The 23,088-nt window shown below is 36.5% G+C and overlaps 1 protein-coding gene across 1 annotated transcript; it reads right to left on the minus strand.

The window, feature by feature from the left end:
- Positions 1–15,527: 15,527 nt before the first annotated feature.
- Positions 15,528–23,034, minus strand: THAP5 (THAP domain containing 5). The gene is made up of 3 exons (XM_028104854.2): positions 22,860–23,034; positions 19,262–19,454; positions 15,528–18,763 (listed from the first exon to the last, which is right to left on the minus strand). The coding sequence occupies exons 1-3, from the start codon at positions 22,937–22,939 to the stop codon at positions 17,855–17,857; spliced, it is 1,182 nt and encodes a 393-aa protein (XP_027960655.2). The 5' UTR covers positions 22,940–23,034; the 3' UTR covers positions 15,528–17,854.
- Positions 23,035–23,088: the final 54 nt, after the last annotated feature.

Here is a 23,088-nt window from a genome sequence, read left to right on the forward strand (position 1 = left end):
AGAATAAACATTGTTAAAATGTTTATGCTACCCAGAGCAATCTATACCTTCAACGCCATCCCGATCAAAATTCCAATGACATTTTTCAAAGTGCTGGAACAAATAATCCTAAAATTTGTATGGAATCAGAAAAGACCCTGAATCACCAAGGAAATGTTGAAAAAGAAAAACAAAGCTGGGGGCACCACGCTGCCTGATTTCAAGCTATATTACAAAGCAGTGATGACCAAGACAGCATGGTACCGGCAGAAAAACAATGGAACAGAATAGAGAGCCCAGATATGGACCCTCAACTCTATGGTCAAATAATCTTCAACAAAGCAGGAAAAAATATGCAATGGAAAAAAGACAGTCTCTTCAATAAATGGTGCTGGGAAAGTTGGACAGCTATATACAGAAGAATGAAACTCAACCATTCTCTAACACCACACACAAAGATAAACTCAAAATGGATGAAAGACCTCAATGTGAGACAGGAATCCATCAAAATCCTAGAGAACACAGGCAGTAACCTCTTTGACATCAGCCACAGCAACTTCTTTCAAGATACATCTCCAAAGGCTAGTGAAACAAAAGCAAAAATGAACTTTTGGGACTTCATCAAGATAAATAGCTTCTGCACAGCAAAGGAAACAGTCAACAAAACTAAGAGGCAACCCACAGAATGGGAGATTTTTGCAAATGACACTACAGATAAAGGGTTGGTATCCAAGATCTATAAAGAACTTCTCAAACTCAACACCCAAAAAAACAAATGATCAAGTCAAAAAATGGGTAGAAGACATGAACAGACACTTTTCCAAAGAAGACATACGAATGGCTAACAGACACATGAAAAAAATGTTCAACATCATTAGCCATCAGGGAAATTCAAATAAAAATCACATTGAGGGTGCCTGGGTGGCTCAGTTGGTTGCGTGACTGCCTTCGGCTCAGGTCATGATCCTGAAGTCCCTGGATTGAGTCCCGCATTGGGCTCCCTGCTTGGTGGGAGTCTGCTTCTCCCTCTGACCCGCCCCCCCTCATGTGCTCTCTCTCAAAAATAAATAAATAAAACCTTAAAAAAAAACAAAACATAGTGAGATACCACCTTACACCACCAGTAGAATGGCAAAAATTGACAAGGCAAGAAACAACAAATGTTGGAGAGGTTGTGGAGAAAGGGGAACCCTCTTACACTGTCAGTGGGAATGCAAGTTGGTACAGCCACTTTGGAAAACAGTGTGGAGGTGCCTCAAAAAATTAAAACAGAGCTACCCTATGACCCAGCAATTGTACTGCTAGGTATTTACCCCAAAGACACGGATGTAGTGAAAAGAAGGGCCATATGCACCCCAATGTTCACAGCAGCAATGTCCACAATAGCCAAACTGTGGAAAGAGCTGAGAGGCCCTTCAACAGACGAATGGATAAAGAAGATGTGGTCCATATATACAATGGAATGTTACTCAGCCATCAGAAAGGATGAATACCTAACTTTCATATCAAAATGGATGGGACTGGAGGAGATTATGCTAAGTGAAATAAGTCAAGCAGAGATAGACAATTATCATATGGTTTCACTTATTTGTGGAACATAAGGAAGAGCATGAAGGACATTAGAAGAAGGAAGGGAAAAATGAAGGGGGGGAATCGTAGGGAGAGACGAACCATGAGAGACTCTGGACTCTGAGAAACAAACTGAGGGTTTTAGAGGGCAGGGGGGTGGGGGGATGGGTTAGCCTGGTGATGGGTTAGCCTGGTGATGGGTATGAAGGAGGGCACGTACTGCATGGAGCACTGGGTGTTATATGAAAACAATGAATCGTGGATCACCACATCAAAAACTAATGATGTATTGTATGGTGACTAACTAACATAATAAAATTAAATTAAATTTAAAAAATAAAACACATTGTTAAATAAACATAAATAAATAAATAATTTCCACATAAGGGTGAGATCATATGAAAATTATCTTTCTCTGACTGACTTATTTCACTTAGCATAATACCCTCTAGTTCCATCCACATAGTTGCAAATGGCAAGATTTCATTTTTTGATGGCTGAGTAATATTCCATTGTGTATATATACCACTTCTTTTTTATCCATTCATCTGTCAGTGGACATCTGTGCTCTTTCCATAGTTTGAATGCTTTTAAGACAGGGTTTCAAGGGAAACTTCCCTACATTTGAAACCCTGAAAAGGCTGGAGTTTATGAGGAGCAAGCCTGTACCTTACTTAAGTCTTTCCCTCCAATGACAGCCTTTGACTAGCTCTCAGAAACCTTTATTCTTCTGACTAGTACATAGTGTGATGAGATATTTCTCTAACCACTAGGATGTAATTTATGACTGCTGAAACCTATATTAGCCCCCCCCCAAAAAAAATCCAGGGAAGAGAAAGCAAGTTAAGATTTATTCTTTCTGCCACAAGAACAAATATATGGTGTCCACTGGGTGCCAAGTAGAGAAGTACTGAGGAGGAATATGTGTTGTGATTTCTAATGTGAAAAAGTTGGTTGTTGTTTTAATAATCTCAAGCTTTCAGAAAAATTACAAATAGAATATAAATGACTTCTTTTTCCTGAACCATTTCAGGATAAGTTGCCGACCTGTTACCCCATCACTTCCTAATATTTTAGTGAGATTCTTCCACAAACAAGGACTGTTTCTCCTACAAACTATTATAGAAGCTTAAAAATCAGGAAGTTAATATTGATTCATGACTACCATCTAATTCACAGACCCCATTTAACTGTCACATTTCTTCTGTCTCCTTCACTCTGGAATAGTTCTTTGGTCATTCCCTATTTTCTATGACCTTGTCACAAACTAGTTTTTTATAGTTTATCTCTTAGTTTGGGTTTGCCTCATGTTTAGATTCATATTACATAACTTTAGTAGTTAAGACCACAGAAGTGATGCTATTTTCTTATTATATCTCATTACCACTAGGTGGTCCACAATTTTGACTTGTCCCATTACTGATGACATTCACTTTGGTCACTTGATTTTTTTTTAAGATTTTATTTATTTATTTGAGAGAGGGAGAGCATGAGAGAGTGCAAGCAGGAGGAGGGGCAGAGGGGGAGGAAAAGCAGCAGATTCCCCACTGAGCACAGAGCCCAACGCAGTGCTCTATCTCACAACACTGAGATTGTGACCTGAGCTGAATCCAGAGTCCAATGCTTAACCAACTAAGCCACGCAGGCACCCTGGTCACTTGATTAAGGTAATGTTTGCCAGATTTCTCCACTGTGAAGTTCTTTTTTTCTCTTTTTAATTAAGTATTTTGTGGGAGCTATTTTGAATCTGTGTAATCATATTCCTCATCAAACATTGACCAGCTATCATGGAAAGATGTTCAATATCACTAGCATTCAAAAAAAAGCAAATAAGATAACAAAACATTTTTATTATAAGATTTTTTGAAGTTTGATAATACCTCTGGACTGTGAGAGTAAAAGTCACTGTTGTTGGAAGAGTATATTAGTACTGCTTTTTCAAGAGCAATTTGGAAATATCTATAGAAGTTTTAAAGGTACCTATCTCTTGCTATAGCAATTCTACTTTCATGTACTGGTCCTTAAGAAATCCACACATGCACAAATATACTGCAACGGTATATACACTGAGGGCACACTACTAGCATTATTTATATTAGCAAAACGTCATAAAGAACTAAATGTCTTCAAGTGGGATGATTAATTAATAAGCCATGGTATATCCATGTTTTGGAATTCTATGAATTAATTGAAAATAGAGGTATATATTTTGAGTGGAAGAAAACCTATTGTTTTTTTTTTTTTTTAAAGATTTTATTTATTTACTTGACAGAGAGAGACACAGTGAGAGAGGGAACACAAGCAGGGGGAAAGGGAGAGGGAGAAGCAGGCTTCCTGCCGAGCAGGGAGCCCAATGCAGGGCTCCATCCCAGGACCCTGGGATCATGACCTGAGCCGAAGACAGATGCTTAACGACTGAGCCATGCAGGCGCCCCGAAAACCTCCCTATTGTTAAGGGGCAAAGCAAGTTGTATCCCTTCTCCATATCTCATGTTGTATGCACACAACCAGTCTTTAAGCAGATCCTGTCCAAACAGATCCCAAATCCAACCACTTCTTATCACCATTACCACTCTGGGCCATCAAGGCCCAACAAGAGACAGGTGGCTCATTAAAGCTTGGTAATTTGAGGGTGTATTGAAGGGACTAGTTAAAGGTGTAAGTAGAGTTAGGAAACTTGGCAAGAGAGAGTATGAAATCTCAGGGTTAGGAACAGTGCAGAGCCCTCATTAGCATAGGTTTGAAGGGGTGAATGGTAGATGTCATAGAACCTGGAAAAAATAAACAGCTGGGGGTGCCTGGGTAGCTCAGTCTTTAAGCATCTGCCTTTGGCTTGGGTCATGACCCCAGGGTGAATCAGGCTGCCTGCTCAGCGGGGAGTCTGCTTCTCCCTCTCCCACTCTCCCTGCTTGTATTCCCTCTCTCGCTCTCTGTCAAATAAGTTGATAAAATCTTAAAAAAAAAAAAAGAATAAACATCTAATGAGAGCTGCCTGGGAGGAGCTAGGGGCAGAGGAACAGATCAATTCCTATGGCTCTGCAGGAAGTGAGCCAGGACAATAGACACTCTCCTTACTCTGTTCCTGCCCTCCAATTTCTGCCAGAGTCCCCCACTGGCTGAATCAAACCAGCCTCCTGGGGCACAAAACACCATGAAGGATGGAAAGTTCATCTGGAGAAGCAAACAGAAAATATCTAGAACATACTCTAATCCAGGGCCCTATCTTTTCTTGCCATAGCCTCCTAAATGCTCCTAAATGCTCTCAGGGCTTTCTTATTTGCCCCTGTACTGTCACTAATGCAGCAGTTAAAGGAATCCTTATTTCCCTGCTCAAAACTTTTTAATGGCTTCTTATTACACAGTACTGGCCATTTCTCCAGCATCATGGCGATCATTCCCTAGGTCACTTCACTCCAACTTCACAGGTCTTCTTGCTATTCTTTGAAATACCAATTAAGTTCCAGCCTCAGGATTTTACACCTGCTATTTCTCTCTGAAACATCCTCTTCCCAGATATTTCCATGGTTTTCCCCTCCATTTCATTTACATTTTGTCTAAAGTGTCACCCCAGGGTGCCTGGCTGGCTCAATTGGTAGAGCATAGACTCCTGATTTTGGGGTTGTGAGTTTGAACTTTTTTTAAGCAAGCATAAAGCTTGCTTAAAAAACAAAAAAAGAAAAAACAACTATCTAAAAACAAAAAAAAAGTGTCACATCTCCAGAAAGACCTTCACTGATCATCCCACCAAAAATGTACTCCTATTACACTGTATTCCATACTTTGCTTTATTTTTCTTCATACTATTTCTTAATCTCTGGCATTATATAATACATTTATTTGAACTTTTAAATCCATTTTCTCTCTTCAAATTGAATGTAAGCCTCAAGAGAACAGGAATTTTTTTCTGGTTTGTTTATTGTTGCAAACTCAGAATATAGAACAGTTTTTAGCAATATATGCTCATAAAATGTTGATAAAGGAATGAATGAATGAATGAATGAATCCTTTAAGGTGTGGGAGGGAGCAATAACTTCCACAATGCACAGGAATAATCCATAATGTATCTTTTTTTAAAGATTTTATTTTTTTATTCATGATAGAGAGAGAGAGAGGCAGAGAGCCTGATGCAGGACTTGATCCCAGGACTCCGGGATCACGACCTGAGCTGAAGGCAGACACTTAACCGACTGAGCCACTGAGGCGCTCCTAATCCATAGTGTATCTTTTGATACATACATAAATAACCAGAAATAACAGCTTTTATTATGGCTTTTATTGCATTACAACGTAATCATAAGCCATGAAACAATTTGGTCTGCTCAGTGAGTAAAATATCTCTATAATTTACTAGCCTCAAGTGATAAGATAGCTTTTCTATTCATTTGCCCACATGGTTGTCAAAAACAAGCCACTCTACTACTGATACAACCTTTGTGTATCCTGAGAAATGAACACTCTCTAAAATGGTGATTATGAACTTATGTAACCACTGAACTTTAGGAAAGATACAATTTACTGTTTTTACAAGCCATTTTCTTTAAAAAGTCTGCCCTGTATTTAATTACTTTTGCTAAGGCAATAGAAAAATACTTTAACAATTGCCCTTCTGAGAGCCAAAAACAAGACTGGAAGTTTAAGTCATTCAACAGTTTCCTTTCAGTGGGCATGTGAGCCAGTTTACCTTCTCTTATTTTCTTCAGTGATCTGAACAATTTTGATAGTATCACTTTCAAGCTAAATACAAAAAGCTAACTTTATAGAAATATGGCATTCATGGAAAGCTTATAATGATTTTTAATATGCCAAGAAGATTCTTTTTTTTTTTAATTTTATTTATTTGACAGAGAGAGACACAGTGAGAGAGAGAACACAAGCAGGGGGAGTAGGAGAAGGAGAAGCAGGCTTCCCGCTGAGCAGGGAGCCCAATGAGGGGCTCGATCCCAGGACCCTGAGATCATGACCTGAGCCTAAGGCAGACGCTTAATGACTGAGCCACCCAAGTGCCCCAAGAAGATGATCCTTGAATGATAACTATTTGTCTACATTTTTTTTGTTTGTTTAATGAGAATGATTCTTGCATGAGAAGGAATCAATTACTTTATATATTGACTGTTTTCTGTTGCTATACAATTATTCTTCATTAAAGAATAAAAAGGAAGATTAAAATTCACAATAGACATATTCAATTACTTTGTATACACTTTCCAATTAAGTTCTCACCAAGCAAAATTAGGTATTAGGCTTTTGCTAAAAGTAATTTATGATCCAGGGTTTTGTTTAAAAAGCACTAGAGATTTGATTAAATTTAGCAGGCATTTATTTTATACATTTACCTTTGTTACATATTGTTTATGATCTTATTGGCTAACACAGCTGCATGCATGCAACTTAAGTTGCATGAGGCTCCATGGGCATCGAACATAAAGCTTTTTAACTCCAGTAAGAGGTAATTCTCTCAGGAAGCAAATCCTCTATTACAGACTCATTCAATCACAGAGATTTGTTTCAAAGCACCCTGAAATCTGAGCTAGCCCAGTATATTTACCAGCCAAAACCTCAAAGCTCAACTCTTACATTACAACTCAAATATTTCATTATACATAAAGATGTTTTTATTTTCTCTTCAAGATGACAACCGATAATCAGAAAGTCCTATTCATTACAGTATCTTAAACATAAAATCAAGTCTTTACTGGCTGAAGACCAGAAATAGTTAACAATATTAAATTGAAATAACTCTGTTGGCAAGAACTGGTATAAATTTTAGCAACTGTATTCCCATCTTAGCACTGTGGAGGAGAACAAAGTTGCTTAGGATATACCACTTAGCATGGCAGACTTGAGGGTGGCATTTTTCCTCTTTCTCAACTAATCAGGAATATCACATTATGTCTTTATAAAGCTAGATGGCAGGGATATTTGCCACCATTTACATAATAGTCATTGTTCTGGTTATCTTCTGTGTAACAACCCTAATGTTAGAAACAATAAACATTATTATATTTCAAAATTTCGTTGGTCAGGTATTTGGGCATGGCTTCTTCTGTTCCATACAGCATTGACTAAAGTCACTTAGTGGCATTCAGCGGGCAGACTGGCTGGTCTGGAGTGTTCAAGATGGCTTTACTTACATGTCTGGTGCTTTGGTGGATATGGTTAGAATGCTACTATTGACTGAAGAACCTTTACCTGGCTTCTAGAACATGGTGAGCTTCCTATATTGTAACTGGTTTCCCCAAGATGAGTAAGAGGCCCAGGCATGAGCTGCAAGTCTTTTTATTATCTAGCTTTGGAAGTCCCAGAATATCGCTTCTGTCACATTTTATTCATTAAGCAAGTCACTAAGGCCAGCCCAGATTCAAGCGGAGGAATAGGTTCTATCTGCTACTTTTTTTTTTTTTTTTAAGATTTTACTTATTTATTTGACAGAGAGAGAGACAGCAAAAGAGGGAACACAGGCACGGGGAGTGGGAGAGGGAGAAGCAGGCTTCCCGCTGAGCAGGGAGCCCTATGCGGGGCTCGATCCCAGGACCCTGGGATCATGACTAGAGCCGAAGGCAGACAGACACTTAACCGACTGAGCCACCCAGGCACCCATGAATAGCCTTGTTTCTATTTTAAAAATTGAATTTGTTCTCAGAAACCTCTTTACACACAAAAAACTCCAGGCCCAGGTAATTTTGCTACCAAACGTTTAAGGAAGAAAATGAGATAATCCATGGTCAAAACTTTCAATCTTCTACATAAAAAAGGACATTGACATAGGCTAAAAATACCAAAACAAAAGATGAAAAAAATCCCAAAAAACAAAGGAATTGTAAAAATGAGTGTGAAACAAACTTTCTACAGTTTCTCTTTAAATCCCACATAGGAAATGTAGTAAAAGAAGTTTAGGAGGAAGAAAGAATCAAACTTGCTAGACACACGTCTCAGGAAAGATAATTCCAAATTACATTTTTTTCATTTTGTCTTACTCAGAGAAATGTAACTTGCCATATTTTATGTGGAATTTGATGCAGTATTTTATTTTTTTTTTAAAGATTTTATTTATTTGATAGAGAGAGACACAGTGAGAGCAGGATCACAAGCAGGGGGAGAGAGAGCGGGAGAAGCAGGCTTCCCGCGGAGCAGGGAGCCCAATGCTGGGCTCAATCCCAAGACCCTGGGATCATGACCTGAGCCAAAGGCAGATGCTTAACGACTGAGCCACCCAGGCGCCCCTGATGCAGTATTTTAATAAAAAATAGACACATTTCTAAGAACGACAAAACAGTTGAATTGCTTCATAAAATGAACTGATGTCAGGTTCAAGATCAGTAAATGAAGCATAGAATCACTCACGTTAAGATGTAGCACTGAGAAAATCCATATTATGTTAAAGTGTAGTGAAAGTGACTTTCTTAATAGTTAAGTGTAAAATAGTTAAGTGTAAATAGTTAAGTGTAGTTCCCAGAACAATCATAAACAGTAAATGTGTGTCACTTTAAGGGAGTTAGCAACAAACATTCCATGGCAGTAATGCCAAATGGTTCTCTATAAAGCTCCAAGTATACTTAATATGCTCTCAGTTAAATTGTGAGAATCATGACTGACTGAAACAAACACTTCTAGAAATAATACATCTTTGAAGTTCTTTGAAGTTATAGAACAAATGTAGGTAGAGTTTAAACTTCATAAAATAAAATCCAAATCAAGAGATAAATCACTCAAGATGAAGATAATTATCTGGTATCGAATTAAAGGCTTGACTTAAAAAATTTCAGTTCAGAATTTAGGTAAATCCAACATAAGGAAGACTTAGTAATGGCCAATAAGCTACCTTTAGTACTATTGGATTTTTAGATTTTTGAGTTTTATTTATTTTTAAATCATTCTACATACTGCATTTGAAAAGAGAAGCCTTGGATTAAATATTTTGTGACCTTCTGGGTGGGGCCTCAAATTGAAAAGAGTGATATCCATATTTTAACTATCTTAAGCTTCTTCTATTTGTTTTTAACAGGTAAACTTGAGATGCTACACATTAGGGCAAAAGAGCCAGCACAAAATTAGAATAGGCTTTGAGACTAACAATTTAAAATACTTTTTTAGTGTTCTGTAGCATTTAAAAGTAACTAGATCTAAGCATAATCCAATATACTTTATCCACCATCCATCATCCAAACACAGCCACAAGAGTTAGCATATTATTATCATGTTTTTCCAAAATGAATTGAGGTGCTAAAGGGGTTCAGAGTATGTCATGCTTCAACATAAGGACTGTTTTCAGATGAAGACAACTGAGAAGAAGCAGACCAAAAACACCTCCCTGCTCTCTCTTACACTAGGAAGAGCAGGATAATTCCAAATCACCAGAGACAACTCTAGACTCTTATCAGCATCAAAGTAAGCTACATACAAACCCTTACTAAAACAATCCTTATCTTCCCCCATATTTTTACTTTCTCACAGCTTGCCATCCCTAGGGACCTCAACCCCTTTTCCTTTGTCTTAGCACTTTTCTTTGTTAAGATGCTATATAAGCGGGGTGCCTGGGTGGCTCAGTTGGTTAAGCATCTGACTCTTGACTTCTGCTGGGGTCAAGATCTCAGGGTTGTGAGATTGAGCCCCATGCCGGGCTCTGTACTCAGCACAGAGTCTGCTTAGGATTCTCTCCCTCTCCCTCTGCCCACCTCACCCCACCCCCACCCCTGCCCTGCTCACACATGCACACACACTCTCTCTCCTTCTCTGTCAAAAAAAAAAAGCTACATTAGCCCCAATTTCTAAATACCCCTTTGAGTTAGCCATCACTGAGTTATCCCACATATATGTACCACGCCTGTGTTAATGTGCTAATAAACTCTGTTTTTCTCTGGTTAATCTAGTTTTTATCAAGTTTGTTTTCCAGGCCCAGACACGGAATCTAAGAAGGCAGAGAAGTTTTTTCCTCCTCTATAGTGCCGAAGATGAGTAAGTGTTGATCTCCACCTCTCACTAACTTGCAGAGACTTACATATCAGAGACTGATAAGTAAGGCGGTAATTACGACTAAGAATGATCTAGTTATAATGATATAGAGTTTGTGAAGACAGAGGAGTGAACAACTAACTGGTGTGTGTGTGTGACCACATCGAAAAGGTGACATTTGAACTGGTTCTTCAGTGATACTTAGGACCTACCCCTCATGAAGTTCTTATTTCAGTTCTGCCCAGATTAACAAAAGAAGAAGACAGAAAGGAGAGATCTGTGGGACCACTTTATCTAAGTTTGGAAGCAATTTTTTCTATACCAAACATTACCCTTGTTAAAACAAGACGCTCCACTCTCTATTCTTAGTAGAGGTGTCTCTTCATCCTCAGTATTTTGCTATTGCGAGGGAAGGAGCTTACCTCAGTGTGACTTGGACTGCTTTGGCTGTCTTTTTTTCTCATTAAAAGGCTTTGATTACAGTACTTTTCTTCAGAAATGCATTTCTGTGATGATACCCAGTAATGTGCTTCTGCCTACTGACAAAGGAGACTAGATTATATTACTGAGGCAAGACAGATTTTTCAGTCTTATGAGTCTCAGCTCTATGCCCCTCCTATATTCTACCACATATTTTCCCTTCACATTTTCTCATTTCCCAAGTTAATAAAACTAAACTTGCAGGTAGACTGCAAGTTGATATGCCAAAAGATGTTTCAGACCTCCAAAGCCTCAAATTTAACAAAGCAAACCAAATCTCTCTTTAGCATATTACTTAATATTCCAAAGAGGAATAGATGAATGCTTTCTTATTTAGTGACTGGGGATTATTTGGAAAATCTGAATGAGGCCCTTGCTCCTCCACCTCATTCTCTCAAAAACTCCTTCTCATATTTTAATACCCCATCATTGAACTGATTGACTTCTTTTTCATCCATGGTTCAGATATATTCTAGTCTCATGTCAGTAAATTCATTTTCACCTAGACTAAGCAAGTTAGCAAGTTCAATAAAATTAACCTCATTTCACATTTATGATATTCTAGTCTGTTGTGCATATTAAAACACTACACATTTTTATTAATGGAAAACCTGAACCATGCACTGTAAGAAATAAAGATTAGGCTCCCTCTGAATATGGCTTCTGCCCCGTTGCTTCTCACTTTGAATTATATTTCAGTAACCAAGAAACAAGTGAACTGAACTTAAATAGTATTTTCCAATAATCAAAATAGTACTTACATAATCTCTGAATTTATTTTTCTGACAGTCTATGTAGTAATTTAATCATTAAAATTTATTTTTCAGAAAATATGAAATAACACTAGTCTGAAACTCAAGAATTCTGTGTAGAATTTACCCAGCCCACTTTTGGGTATGTGCCGATTTTCTTTTTAATCCCAGTTCTACTCCACATAGCTAAATTGGTGGGGTTTTTGTGTATTCAAATCTAGAATAGAAGCTTTCCCATTTTTTTGTTTCAGAGTACTTAGGGAATAAAGTATGTAAACAGCTTTTGATTTATGATTTATGGCACAATGTAGAATGTATGGTATTATTTCACTGTTTAAATTTTTTGGAGTCATTTATCCCTTTCCTAACATAACAGAAATTATGGGTTCTCTTTCCAGAAAAATGTCTATACATGTAATATTTTGCATTAAATTTTAGGGTATCTAGTGACCCTCCTGGAGACTTCCTATAGTTCAGACTCCATGTTACAAAACTCAAGTCTGGAAGGAATGCTACTTCACATTTACTAGGTACTACTTATAGTATGTCAATAAAAGATTTAAAGTAGCATTACACATGTCAAAGCTTACTTCTCAAGCTTTGTGAAATTAACAGAAAATGTCTGTATAGATTGCAAACTGCAGGCACTGGATGCTGTAACATCTCCAAACATAAAAAAATTTAAAAATAAAAGTAGCATTATTTACATTATAGTGAATTTAACAGAGCCTGCCTGAATAATGGGACCATAATGCATTGTGGAGCTGCAAATTGGTTATCTGGTGACTGTCGCAATGTGGAGACAGAATTAGACCCAACAAAATAGTTCCTGAAGTATGGTTTAGTATGTGACCGGTTGTTCACTTGACAAATATTTATGGAGCTCTTACTTTGTATTAGAAATTGTGCTAGGAGGACCTGGGTGGCTCAGCCAGTTAAGCATCTGCCTACAGCTCAGGTCATGATCCCAGGGTCCTGGAATTGAGCCCCACATTGGGCTCCCTGCTTAGCGGGGGGTCTGCTTTTCCCTCTCCCTCTGTCTCTCCCTGCTCATGCTCTCGCTCATAAATAAAATCTTAAAAAAAAAAATAAATTGTGCTACACAACGAAGCTTAAAAGCTTGTAAAAAGTTTACACTTTGAAGGTATGAAAATTTATCTTGGGGGTATAAGAACAAGTAAAGAAGCAATAATGATACTGGAAGATAGTTATTATAATAGGGGTAAGTAAAGGTAGCTAATAGACTAAATAAAAAGGGCATTTGGAAAGGCAAATAAAGGCTTTCTAGATAAAATAATAGTCAGTCCTAAAGGATAAATAGAAATAAACCCATTAGTCTAAAAAATATGTTTAAAAAGTCAGTACTCTCTAAGCCTTGTTACAAAAAACTGCAGTCCTCCTTCATTTCTTGCTCCTGAGTCAACCTTTCCAATGATCTATGTGGATTCTTTATGTATTTACCTATTTACCTCAAGATGTTTGTTATTTTTAAAGTTTTTGCATTTAGGCATTTATCTTTTGATATTCCACTATGGTTGATGAGAACTTTGCTTTCTTTAATTACATCTTACTCCTTGCTCCTGGCCCCAGCACAAACATATGCACGCACACACACACCCATCCTCCTAATATATTAGTGTTTATATTGCATTTACATTATTTCAACTATGTAAATACAGTGTGTACTAAAATATAATGGCTTGACCTTTCTACATATTGTACGTTAACATTTGTTCTGATTTTATATAGTTTTCTTTGTATTTATTAATTCAACCCTCAATTCTACCCCAGATATGTGAGATTCCTCTAAAGGTGTTAACACATTATTCTGTCAATTTTCACCTTCTTGAAGAACTCTATCCTTGAACCTTTTGACCTACTCCAATTTGGACTGGTGGCTCTCTACACCTGTGGTCAGGCTGTTATGTTGGGACCTCCCCTAACTACCAAATTGGAATTCCCTCTGCTTTCTTGATTTGATTTCCTTTTTCCTATTTCTAATCTTCAGATCAACTGAATGATAAATGATCATCTAGGAAATAACTTTAGAAGCCATTCTCTTGATTTTTATAGCCTTATTTCTGTAGGATGCATTTTCCAATAGCTGCCTTAAAGGATACAGAGGAGACAATATTTTGAGACTTTGGATATAGAATTCTATCTTGGAAATCTTTTTTCCTCAGAACTTTCAGATCATTGATCTCTTGTCTTCTTGCTTCCAGTGTAGCCATTCAGAAATTTGAAGCTGTTCTATTCTTGACCCTTTTGTTTTTTTCCTTGCTGAAAGTAAGATCCTCTTTTTGTGTCTAAAGTTCTGATTTTTAAAAAAATAATGTGCTTTGGTGTGTCCCTAATACCACACTTTAAATTACTAGAGCTCTTTTTAATGCTCTTTTAAAAAACATAGTTTTTGTTTTCAAGTATGCAACATACTTCTCAGTAAATGTTAAGTACAGTTGGGTTCTTTCCCCTAACATTTCTTCTACTTGTGTTTTCTCTAAATTGCTTTCTACTTATTTGTTATCTTTAACTTTCAATTGACTTGTTGACTGTTGGTTGGCAGGACACTGATGAAAATCTCTGTACTCGGGGATGAGTCATTTCCATAGCCTTACTATAGAGCAATGATTCTCACCTTTTGCTGTATATGAGAATCACCGGAGAAAAATTTTAAACCACAAATACTCAGGTTTTATGCCAGACCAATTGAAATCAGTTTGGGTAATGAAAAAATTTATAACTTCTCAAGTGATTTTGATGCAGTAAAGGTTAAGAAACACTGCTGCAGAGTGACTTAGCGGGACTCAGTTGGAACCTCCAATGTGAAATCTGGTTTTCTCGTGATGTTTGTCAAATTCCCAAGACAAAACTAGAGGGTATAAGCTCGGTTGCCACTGTTCTGGAAACCAAATATGTGATAGAGGCTGGGTTGGAGCTCACTATTCAGCTTATAAACTTTCACTTAATACCTCTTTGCAGTATGGCATCCCTGCCCATTATCTTTTCTGAAGAACTTGTTTCATCCTCTCTAGAGAATAAACTTCCAATCTTTTGACAGTTTAGAAGAGGGACACCGGCCAAGCTGTGTGGGATGACTACTGCTTGTTAATAACAACTGCATTTTTTTTAACATGTCTTCACACCCTCCCCTCCAATTCGATATCTGTTGACTTCAATTACTGTCTTTCATGATTCTGTGACAGAAACTGAGTTGCTTGTTGGCTTCTTCACTAATGTGTCTGAAGTCTCATTTTCTAGAGCCTCTCCACGTGGCTTTGGCTTTTCCAGCATGGTCTCAGGGTAATCACACATTTAATAGGGCATCTGGCATTCTAAGAGATACTGTTCCAACGAGGAAGTGAAAGCTGCCAGGTCAATTAAGGTCTAAGTTTAGCTGGCTCTATCACTTTCACTGTATTCTATTGGTCAAAGCACTCACAAAGCCCACCAGATTAAAAAAGGTAGAAAAATAAATTCCACCTCTTGTTAAGGGAGTGACAAATTCACACTACAGAAGAGAATATAGAATGAGACATATTCAGAAGCCATATTTGGACTTACTTCCTTTTTAATTATACAGGAAAGAAAGCAGAAAATATTTTGGGGTGGGAATAGCCTTCCACATGAAAATCAATTCATAGATAGCAGATTCTTGGTAAATTGTATTGTCCACTGAAAACACGGAATGTTTCAAAGATTATGTGAAGACGTAGGTCTTTCCCTAAACATTCTAAGGGTATCAAGGACCTCTTTTGTACGAAGGTTCTTGATTTTAATAACAAGAATCAAGCAGGCAAATTCAAAATATTCATCCAAACATTTATTGAGTGAATTACATTGTCAAAGAAACCAGTGATTAATGAAAATCCTGCTTTAAAAAGCTTACAGTCTAGTTGAAAGAACAGCCAAAGATATCACAATATAAAAAAGTATAAGGCAAACACTGTTAGAATGTTAGAAAACAAAGCCCTGTAAGAGCAGAGAGAAAACAATTTTGACTAGAAAAAGGGAAACAAAACTCAACCAAAGCTTCAGTTTTGACTGGTTGGATTCAGGGAATAAAATAAGGATGAAGAAAGTCACCTGCATGGCATGTTTGGAAAATGCTAAGTAGCCCAGTTTGGCTAGAACACAGGATGAAGCAAATCACAGAGGATCATATATGGTAACAAGCTCAGCTTTATTCTGTACATATTCAAGAGTAATTTCAGATTTCTGAGCTGGGAAAGTTAAGTAGTGAGTGGATGATATAGTTAGATCTACAAGTTGAAGTAAAAAAGCTGACAGGAGAATATAGAAGATACAGACAGAAGTGAAAATATTGGCAGGATTAGTTAAGAGACCCTATAATAATCCAACTAAGAAATAAAGTTGGGTAGAGCCCCCAAATATATTTACAAATTAACAGGTTGGAAACATCCTGAACTGAATATAGGCAAGCCAAGAAATTATCTTAAATATTTATAATTTATTAAGTTTAAAGAAATACAACTAGGTTAAATTATTCCTGAGTAAACTACAACTTCAAAGAGAAAATACAATATACACAATTAAAAAGAGTTGAAACATTATTTTATAATGACTTATCAAGGTTATTCTCATCTATACTATTTATTTTAAAGAAGTACTATAAAATGCAACACAGGAATACTTAAAAATAACATATTAATTCTACCAATTATCTGCACATCATTTATGCAAAAATTTAAGGTTTTTTTCCCCCTCCCATGGTCAAATAAAGATATCTCTAAATCAACTTTTTGTATTTAGCACATATTTATATAATACCAATTAATTTTTTTAGCTTGAAAAAACAAAAGTGTGGCCAAAAATATTCACCATGAATTTACAAAATAGTTAGTATACTATCTGCTGTGCAGTCAACTAATATTTATTGAGCACCTCCCATTTTCCAGAACCAAAAACATGTTACCTCACAGAATTCTCAAAACCCTCTGAGAAAGGTAATAGTATTTTTTATAAAAAAGATGAGAAAAGTATGAATTGGACTGATAGGAACTTGCTCAATAATATAACAACATTTAATTAACACCCAATTTTAGAAGATCATTATTTTTCACATTTCTGTTGTTCCCACTGTCTTTGCTTTCTTTTTTTTAGTATCACCATCATTCCTTTCCTAGTCTAAGAACATTACCGTATACCTAGTTACTTGCTTATAAATTTTAATAAAATGTATGTAAATGGGCATGTATAATATCAAGTACTACTCTATCACTCTGGAATTTAAAAATGACAAAAGCACATACTTTAGAAAGCTACACATTAAATAGATACAAGCTATGATTTCTAAAATATAGTAATATATAGATTTTAAAAAATTAACCTCATTAAAATTTTTGGTTTATAAATTACAACCTTAAATACAGAATGTTAAGATTAAATGACTATGTATTATGATGGTCAGCTACATATAAGGTACCAAAATACATATTCTTCTAAGTTTAAAGTACCTCTCCTACAAACTGGGCTAATGGATGGTTATTTTAGTTCAACTGGAATAAAATTATAAAAGGAGTACTTTCCTTTATTACAAATAATCGCAGTCAACAAGTCAAACACCACGGAATTCAATTTTGAAGATAATTCAATAGTAAATAACATCAAATATTAGCCAACATATAGTATAATGTAAGTATATATTACCTTATAAAAAAGTTCTTCTATTTAAAAAGTATTTTAATAGAAAGAAACTATAAACAGACTAGATTTAGTTAAGTGCCCTTATTTTACAGATTACAGACTGAGGCTCAATAGTAATTTGCCCAAGTCATATGCCAATGGTAGAACCAGGACTGATACCTGAGCCTGATTTCTCTTCTGGGCTCCTTTCACCATATCCATGTTCTCTCATTTTATGAATCGTATTATTTATTCATTCCAATTTGGAAGATTACCAAGTAGTGAAACTTTTTCTCTACAGCCCAAAAACTCTAGTTTTTCTTAAAAAATGAACATTACAAGAACAGGATGCAGTTTTTAACGTTAGAATACCTTCTTCGCTTAAGATGGAACTTTATACAGGAAAAAGTTCACTTTACATGTAAGTTGGTTTGGCTGCAAAAAGCTTTATAAAAGTCGTAGCATTAAAACCTCTTTACACTCTATATCATAGTAACTTCATATGTTGTGAAATGGTTTTCTATAATCTTGACATTTTCTTCAGATAGCCAGTGTTCCTGTTTTAACTGCCTTATAAGAGCTTCCAAAGACTTCAATCTTCCAAGAGTTTGTTGTTCTTGTAGCTCAAGAAGAGTTATTTTTGAATGTAGTTTAGAGACTTTCTGCCAGAGATGTTCCTTATTTATATCTTGTCTGCAGTAAGAATGTTCAGTTTGTAAAACTTCTGTCTCATAGTCTATATCCTTATATAAGGAGTCTTCAATGCCTAGATCTCCCATTTCCACGGTTTCTTTTTCAGCAGATACAAAAGAATTAATTGGTTTGGAATTTTGTGTGGGTACAAAAATGGCAATAACAGATTCTTTATTTGCATTTAATTCTTCAACTGTTTGAGTAATTGTGCTGAGTAAGAATGGACTTTCCTGTGCTGACTTAATTTCCATGGAATTATTTGTAAAGTTTGGGTTAGCAAGGTGATTCGTAGTTATTTCAAACACTTCTTGGGTTTCCAAAGATGGCTGAACATCTTCTGAATTTGAAGTTGTCAAAGTAATAGTTGTAGAATTTAGATTCTCAAAAGATGTGTGAAAACCACCTATATCTATGTCTTGGGTAACTGATGTTTCCAAGGTAGATACTGGTTTTCCAGTATCTTGTTTAACCAGATTAAGAGTTAATATGTTATTTTGTATACTTTCTGGTTTTGGAGCTGGTAGCTTGACCAAGGTAGATGAATTAAGTAATTCTGTGTGTTCAGGGAGGACATCTGTATTAACTGTATTTTTCTTTAGCTCACTTGATGCAAATGATTCTTGTGACTTGGCTTTTAAGCACGCTTCTTTCTCATCTAATTTTTTCTTCTGAGATTTTTTTTTGGAAGGGTCTTTTTCCTAGAAAATAATATTTTCAAATTCTAAAGATGTCCTCACTAACCTTATTCTCTTTTTAGTCAGTGCTGAATATTTAACTATAACTTTGAGCAGTATATTGGCCAAGTAAATCAACGCAGTTAAAAAATGTTCTAAGCATATAACAACTCAAAATCACCTGAAAGTGTTTTTTTAAACAGTATTAAGCATATTCAATATATGATGGAAATATTTCAGATCACTCAAATACCAGTAACAAAATCTTAGATCATTAACTTACATTAATAACTTAATGATTTATGTACGTTATCTTTTGTTCTTCAGTTTAAATCTTTTTAATGGTTTAAAATTTTTAAATTATCATACTTTTAGTAAAAGTGTAAATTAGTCTTCCTTTTTCTTATGTTTTCCCAGCAGTCACCTTTCCCTCTCCCTCCCTTAACCTTATTACCTGCCACCCTGCAACCTACCACCCTGCTCAGCATTATCCCCCACTCCCCTATGCTCTTCCTCCAATACCTGATTGTCTTCAGGCAAAGAAAATATTGTTGGAATTGCAGTTTGTTTCAAATATCGAATACCCCATCTGATGTCAAGAGAGTCAGGAGTAAAATGGTCACTACACAGGAACTGGTATTTACTGGGTACCCATGAATCTCGTTTCATATTCTTTAACCATTTTTCAAGTCTTTCTTTGTCATGTAGAGGAAACCTGAAATTAAAAAAGGAAACTTCGCTGTATTTTTTGCAAATTCCAGGACTGCATATACAGGTAACCTATGCGTTGAATGCTGCAAAAGAGGAAAGGCAACCATCCACACCATGTAAGAGCATCTTCATAGCATTACTACATCATCTCTACAGTAAAGATGATTTAAGCTGTAAGATGTGCAGGCAAAGCTTTTCAGAAGAATGGCTGGTAGGGGTACCTGGGTGGCTCAGGCGGCTGAGCATTCGGCTCTTGATTTCTGCTCAGGTCATGATTTCGGGGTCCTAGATTGAACCCCACGTTAGGCTCTGCGCTGAGCATGGAGGCTGCTTGAAATTCTCTCTCCCTCTGCCCCTCCCCCTGCTCCTGCACATGCATACACATACACATGCTCTCTCTAAATAAGTAAAATCTTAAAAAAAATAAATAAATAAGGCTGGTAAAACATAAATTGAGTCCCTTTAAGTAAAATATGTGTGTTCCAACAAAGGATAAAATCTACTCTTATTTTCTGTGGATTATATTTTGATTTTGTTGGATATTTTGCCTAGAACTACATAAGTTACAAAGTCCCATTCAAATGTATTCTATACTAATACTACAAGTCAAATGGTGTCTTGTCTGTAATTCAAGGAAGTATTAAGCTTTAGGCTCTTATTTATATTAACATTTTAAAAATAAGTTAGTTCAAACAAGTGATTTAATTGAAAATGAATACTAAATCTTATAAAACTACTAATATTCCATTCCCTTTACCACAATCAACCTCAATTCTACCCATATGTAATTTAGTTTAATATTTCTAAACTGAGAACCCTAAAATTCAACTTTTGAAAGAAAACTGAAACAAGAACTAAACATGTTATAAAGAACACTCAGATATTTTATAACATGAAATAAATCAAATAGAAAATACAAAGAAAGTTCTTTATATGTGTTGTTCTTTGCTGTAACTTTGCAGTAACTTTTAGAGTTGGTGCTAACACACTGAAATATATTTTATAAGCAAAATTGGGCTAATGACAGAATCTCACAGAAAACTTTTCCCTACCATTCTAAATAGGTTTCAGTTAAAACTGTATTAAACCGTTAATAGTATGTTTCTTTCAATGATTTTATGAGAACAGTCTAATATCATATTTTTTAAAAATAACATAAGATTTCTCATACAAAAAGCAGCAATTATACATACCCTCTCAATCCAGACCACTTAGTTTATGCTTTATAATAGCATGCCTCCCCCCCATCCCAGCAAATATTGATAACTTTTTAAGATGCTAAGGAAAAGGAGTATGGGTACTTTATAGGAAATAATTTTTAACCCAGATACCATTACATGGAAAAATCAGATGATCTACCTTTGGAAATTCTTACCACAGATATAATGTTCACACAGGGTTTGAAAAGTCCTTAACCTTGCACACATCAAGAATTCAGGTTATAAATATAATAGACATAACCAGAAAAGGCATTTAAAGACAAAGAGAATTTTTTCAGAAGATCCAGATTCTGATAGCCATAGAAAAGTTCATACCTTTTCTGCTACATCTAAAATGAGAATATGCCCTTTACAATATTTTCACATGTAATCTCACATATAAGGATGCTGCTTGCAAATTATTTCTATTGTTCCTATATACTACGTTACCAAACAATTAAAAAAAAAATCACTCTATGAACATCCTTGCTGGTAACTGGATTGCAATGCTTTCTCAGCAGGTAAATCTCTAAGCAATTTCCTGGAATAGGTTTCCTAAATAACTTAGTATCCTTACAGTGGTTCATTTTGTTTTGTAATTTTGTTTCACTGTCTTATTAACTCCCAAAAAAGCATAGAATAATCACAGTATAAACACTATATGTGCACATAAGTTGAATTCCCAAATTAATATACAGTATAGCTTACTACAGTGTTAGCATTAACAAATTCAATTCTTCAAGTTTGGTGCTATTAAGGGAATAAAAGTGATTCAATTTTTAATTTGCGGATTACATACGGAAATAAACTCATAAAAGATCCACTTTCAGTAATTTCACATTTTGAGAAAAAAAATCTTTATAATTGACTTCCTCTGACATTATTATTTTTCCCTCCTTAAAAACAGTAACTATGGAAAGATTTAAAGAATTTGGGAGTCTGGGGTTGGTTATTTCCTCCCCAAAATGAAGGCCGAATAAATCTGGGAAATGGGGCTACATCAAGTTCCACATGTTTCTTTTTTGTTTTGTTTTGTTTTGTTTTTACAAATCTTCAAGAGCCACAGCTATTGATATACTAGCATTTCCCCAAAACTCTCTCTCTGCATCTCGCAGGCTTCAAGTGGGAAACTATCCCGGAAATACTGCCACATGTGAATTATTTTAGGTTATCAGGTTTCTTTCCACTAGTTAAGATAATGGAAAGCAACTGTGTCCATCAACAGAGCGCTTCTGATCTAAAGAAAAACAGGCTTCACAAAATAGCTGAAAATCTAAGAGAGTAAAAGACGGCCAGGTTAGAGCTAAATGAATTATTTTTACAAACAAAAAAAGGAAATAAAATATTGTAAATATGTTGATTCTCACATATATTACGCACGTACTCAATGTCAAGTGCTGCTTTACCTATTTACACACTAAGTGAAGTAGGTACAATTTTTATCTCCACTTTACAGGTGAGAGATCTTAGGCATACAGAGTTTAAATAATTTGCAGAAGATCAGTCAGCTACAGAGTGGTGGAGCCAGGTTTTGAAGCTACTGAGTCCGGCTTTGGAGCCCGGACTCTAAATTACTACACATTACTGCTTCCCTGTTCTTCTAAATAAAAATGGGTACTTCTGTGGTTTCACGGAACTATTTCCTGGCAGTAGTAATTCGGGACAACACTCACCCTGTTCTCTGTAGGAATGAAGAGTATAGAGCCCTGAGCAGGATTGGTTGTAATCCTGGCTCTCTCTCAAAACTTTCAAGGTAACCTACTTTCTGAAAGGCCTTGGTTTCCTCGGGAGAAAAATGGAATTAAGGAACACCTATGTAACCTAACTCACAGAAGGTGTAAGTTAACTGTTGGGTGCACCTTCCCGCTTGGCAGGTTTGATGTGTACCTTAAGAGGTGGTTAGTGTCCTTCAGTGACAGGAGATCAGCTGAGGTGGGGAAACGCTCCGAAAACCACGGAGCACCGCACCAAACTGTACATTTTTAGTGGGTTATTTAACACCCAAAAAGGCCCCTATGCCTCCCCACCAGCCCCGTGACCTTGCTCAGTTAGGAAATTTCTAAGTAAACTGAATTCGAGCCTTCGCGTCCTTCTCCCGCACACCAGGAGAGCCGAGGACTAATTTCCAGATACCTCAAATCCTAGCCCCGGACGCCACAGGACCGTGGCCCAAAGGTAAGGCTGACGCTTCTACTCCAGGGACAACTTACGGATAAAAACTCAGCTTCCGGTCCTTACTGTTTCGTCCCCGACGGTTCTTACAGCAAATCGCTGCGCAATAGCGAGGCATCGCTCGGGTGAGGCGCCCAAAACCGGAGCCCGCAAAGGGCCCAGTTGGCCCTCCTTGCCAAGGGTGGTGCTGCAAATCCAGGCCTCCCGAGGCACCGCGCCTGCGCCGGAATCGGCCGAGAGGAAAGACGTCACAATCGTCGACTCACT

The sequence above is a fragment of the Eumetopias jubatus genome, unplaced genomic scaffold, assembly GCF_037043125.1.
Source record: "Eumetopias jubatus isolate StellerSeaLion01/CBP00866 unplaced genomic scaffold, mEumJub1_p1.0 scaffold_14, whole genome shotgun sequence".
NCBI classification, from domain to species: domain Eukaryota; kingdom Metazoa; phylum Chordata; class Mammalia; order Carnivora; family Otariidae; genus Eumetopias; species Eumetopias jubatus.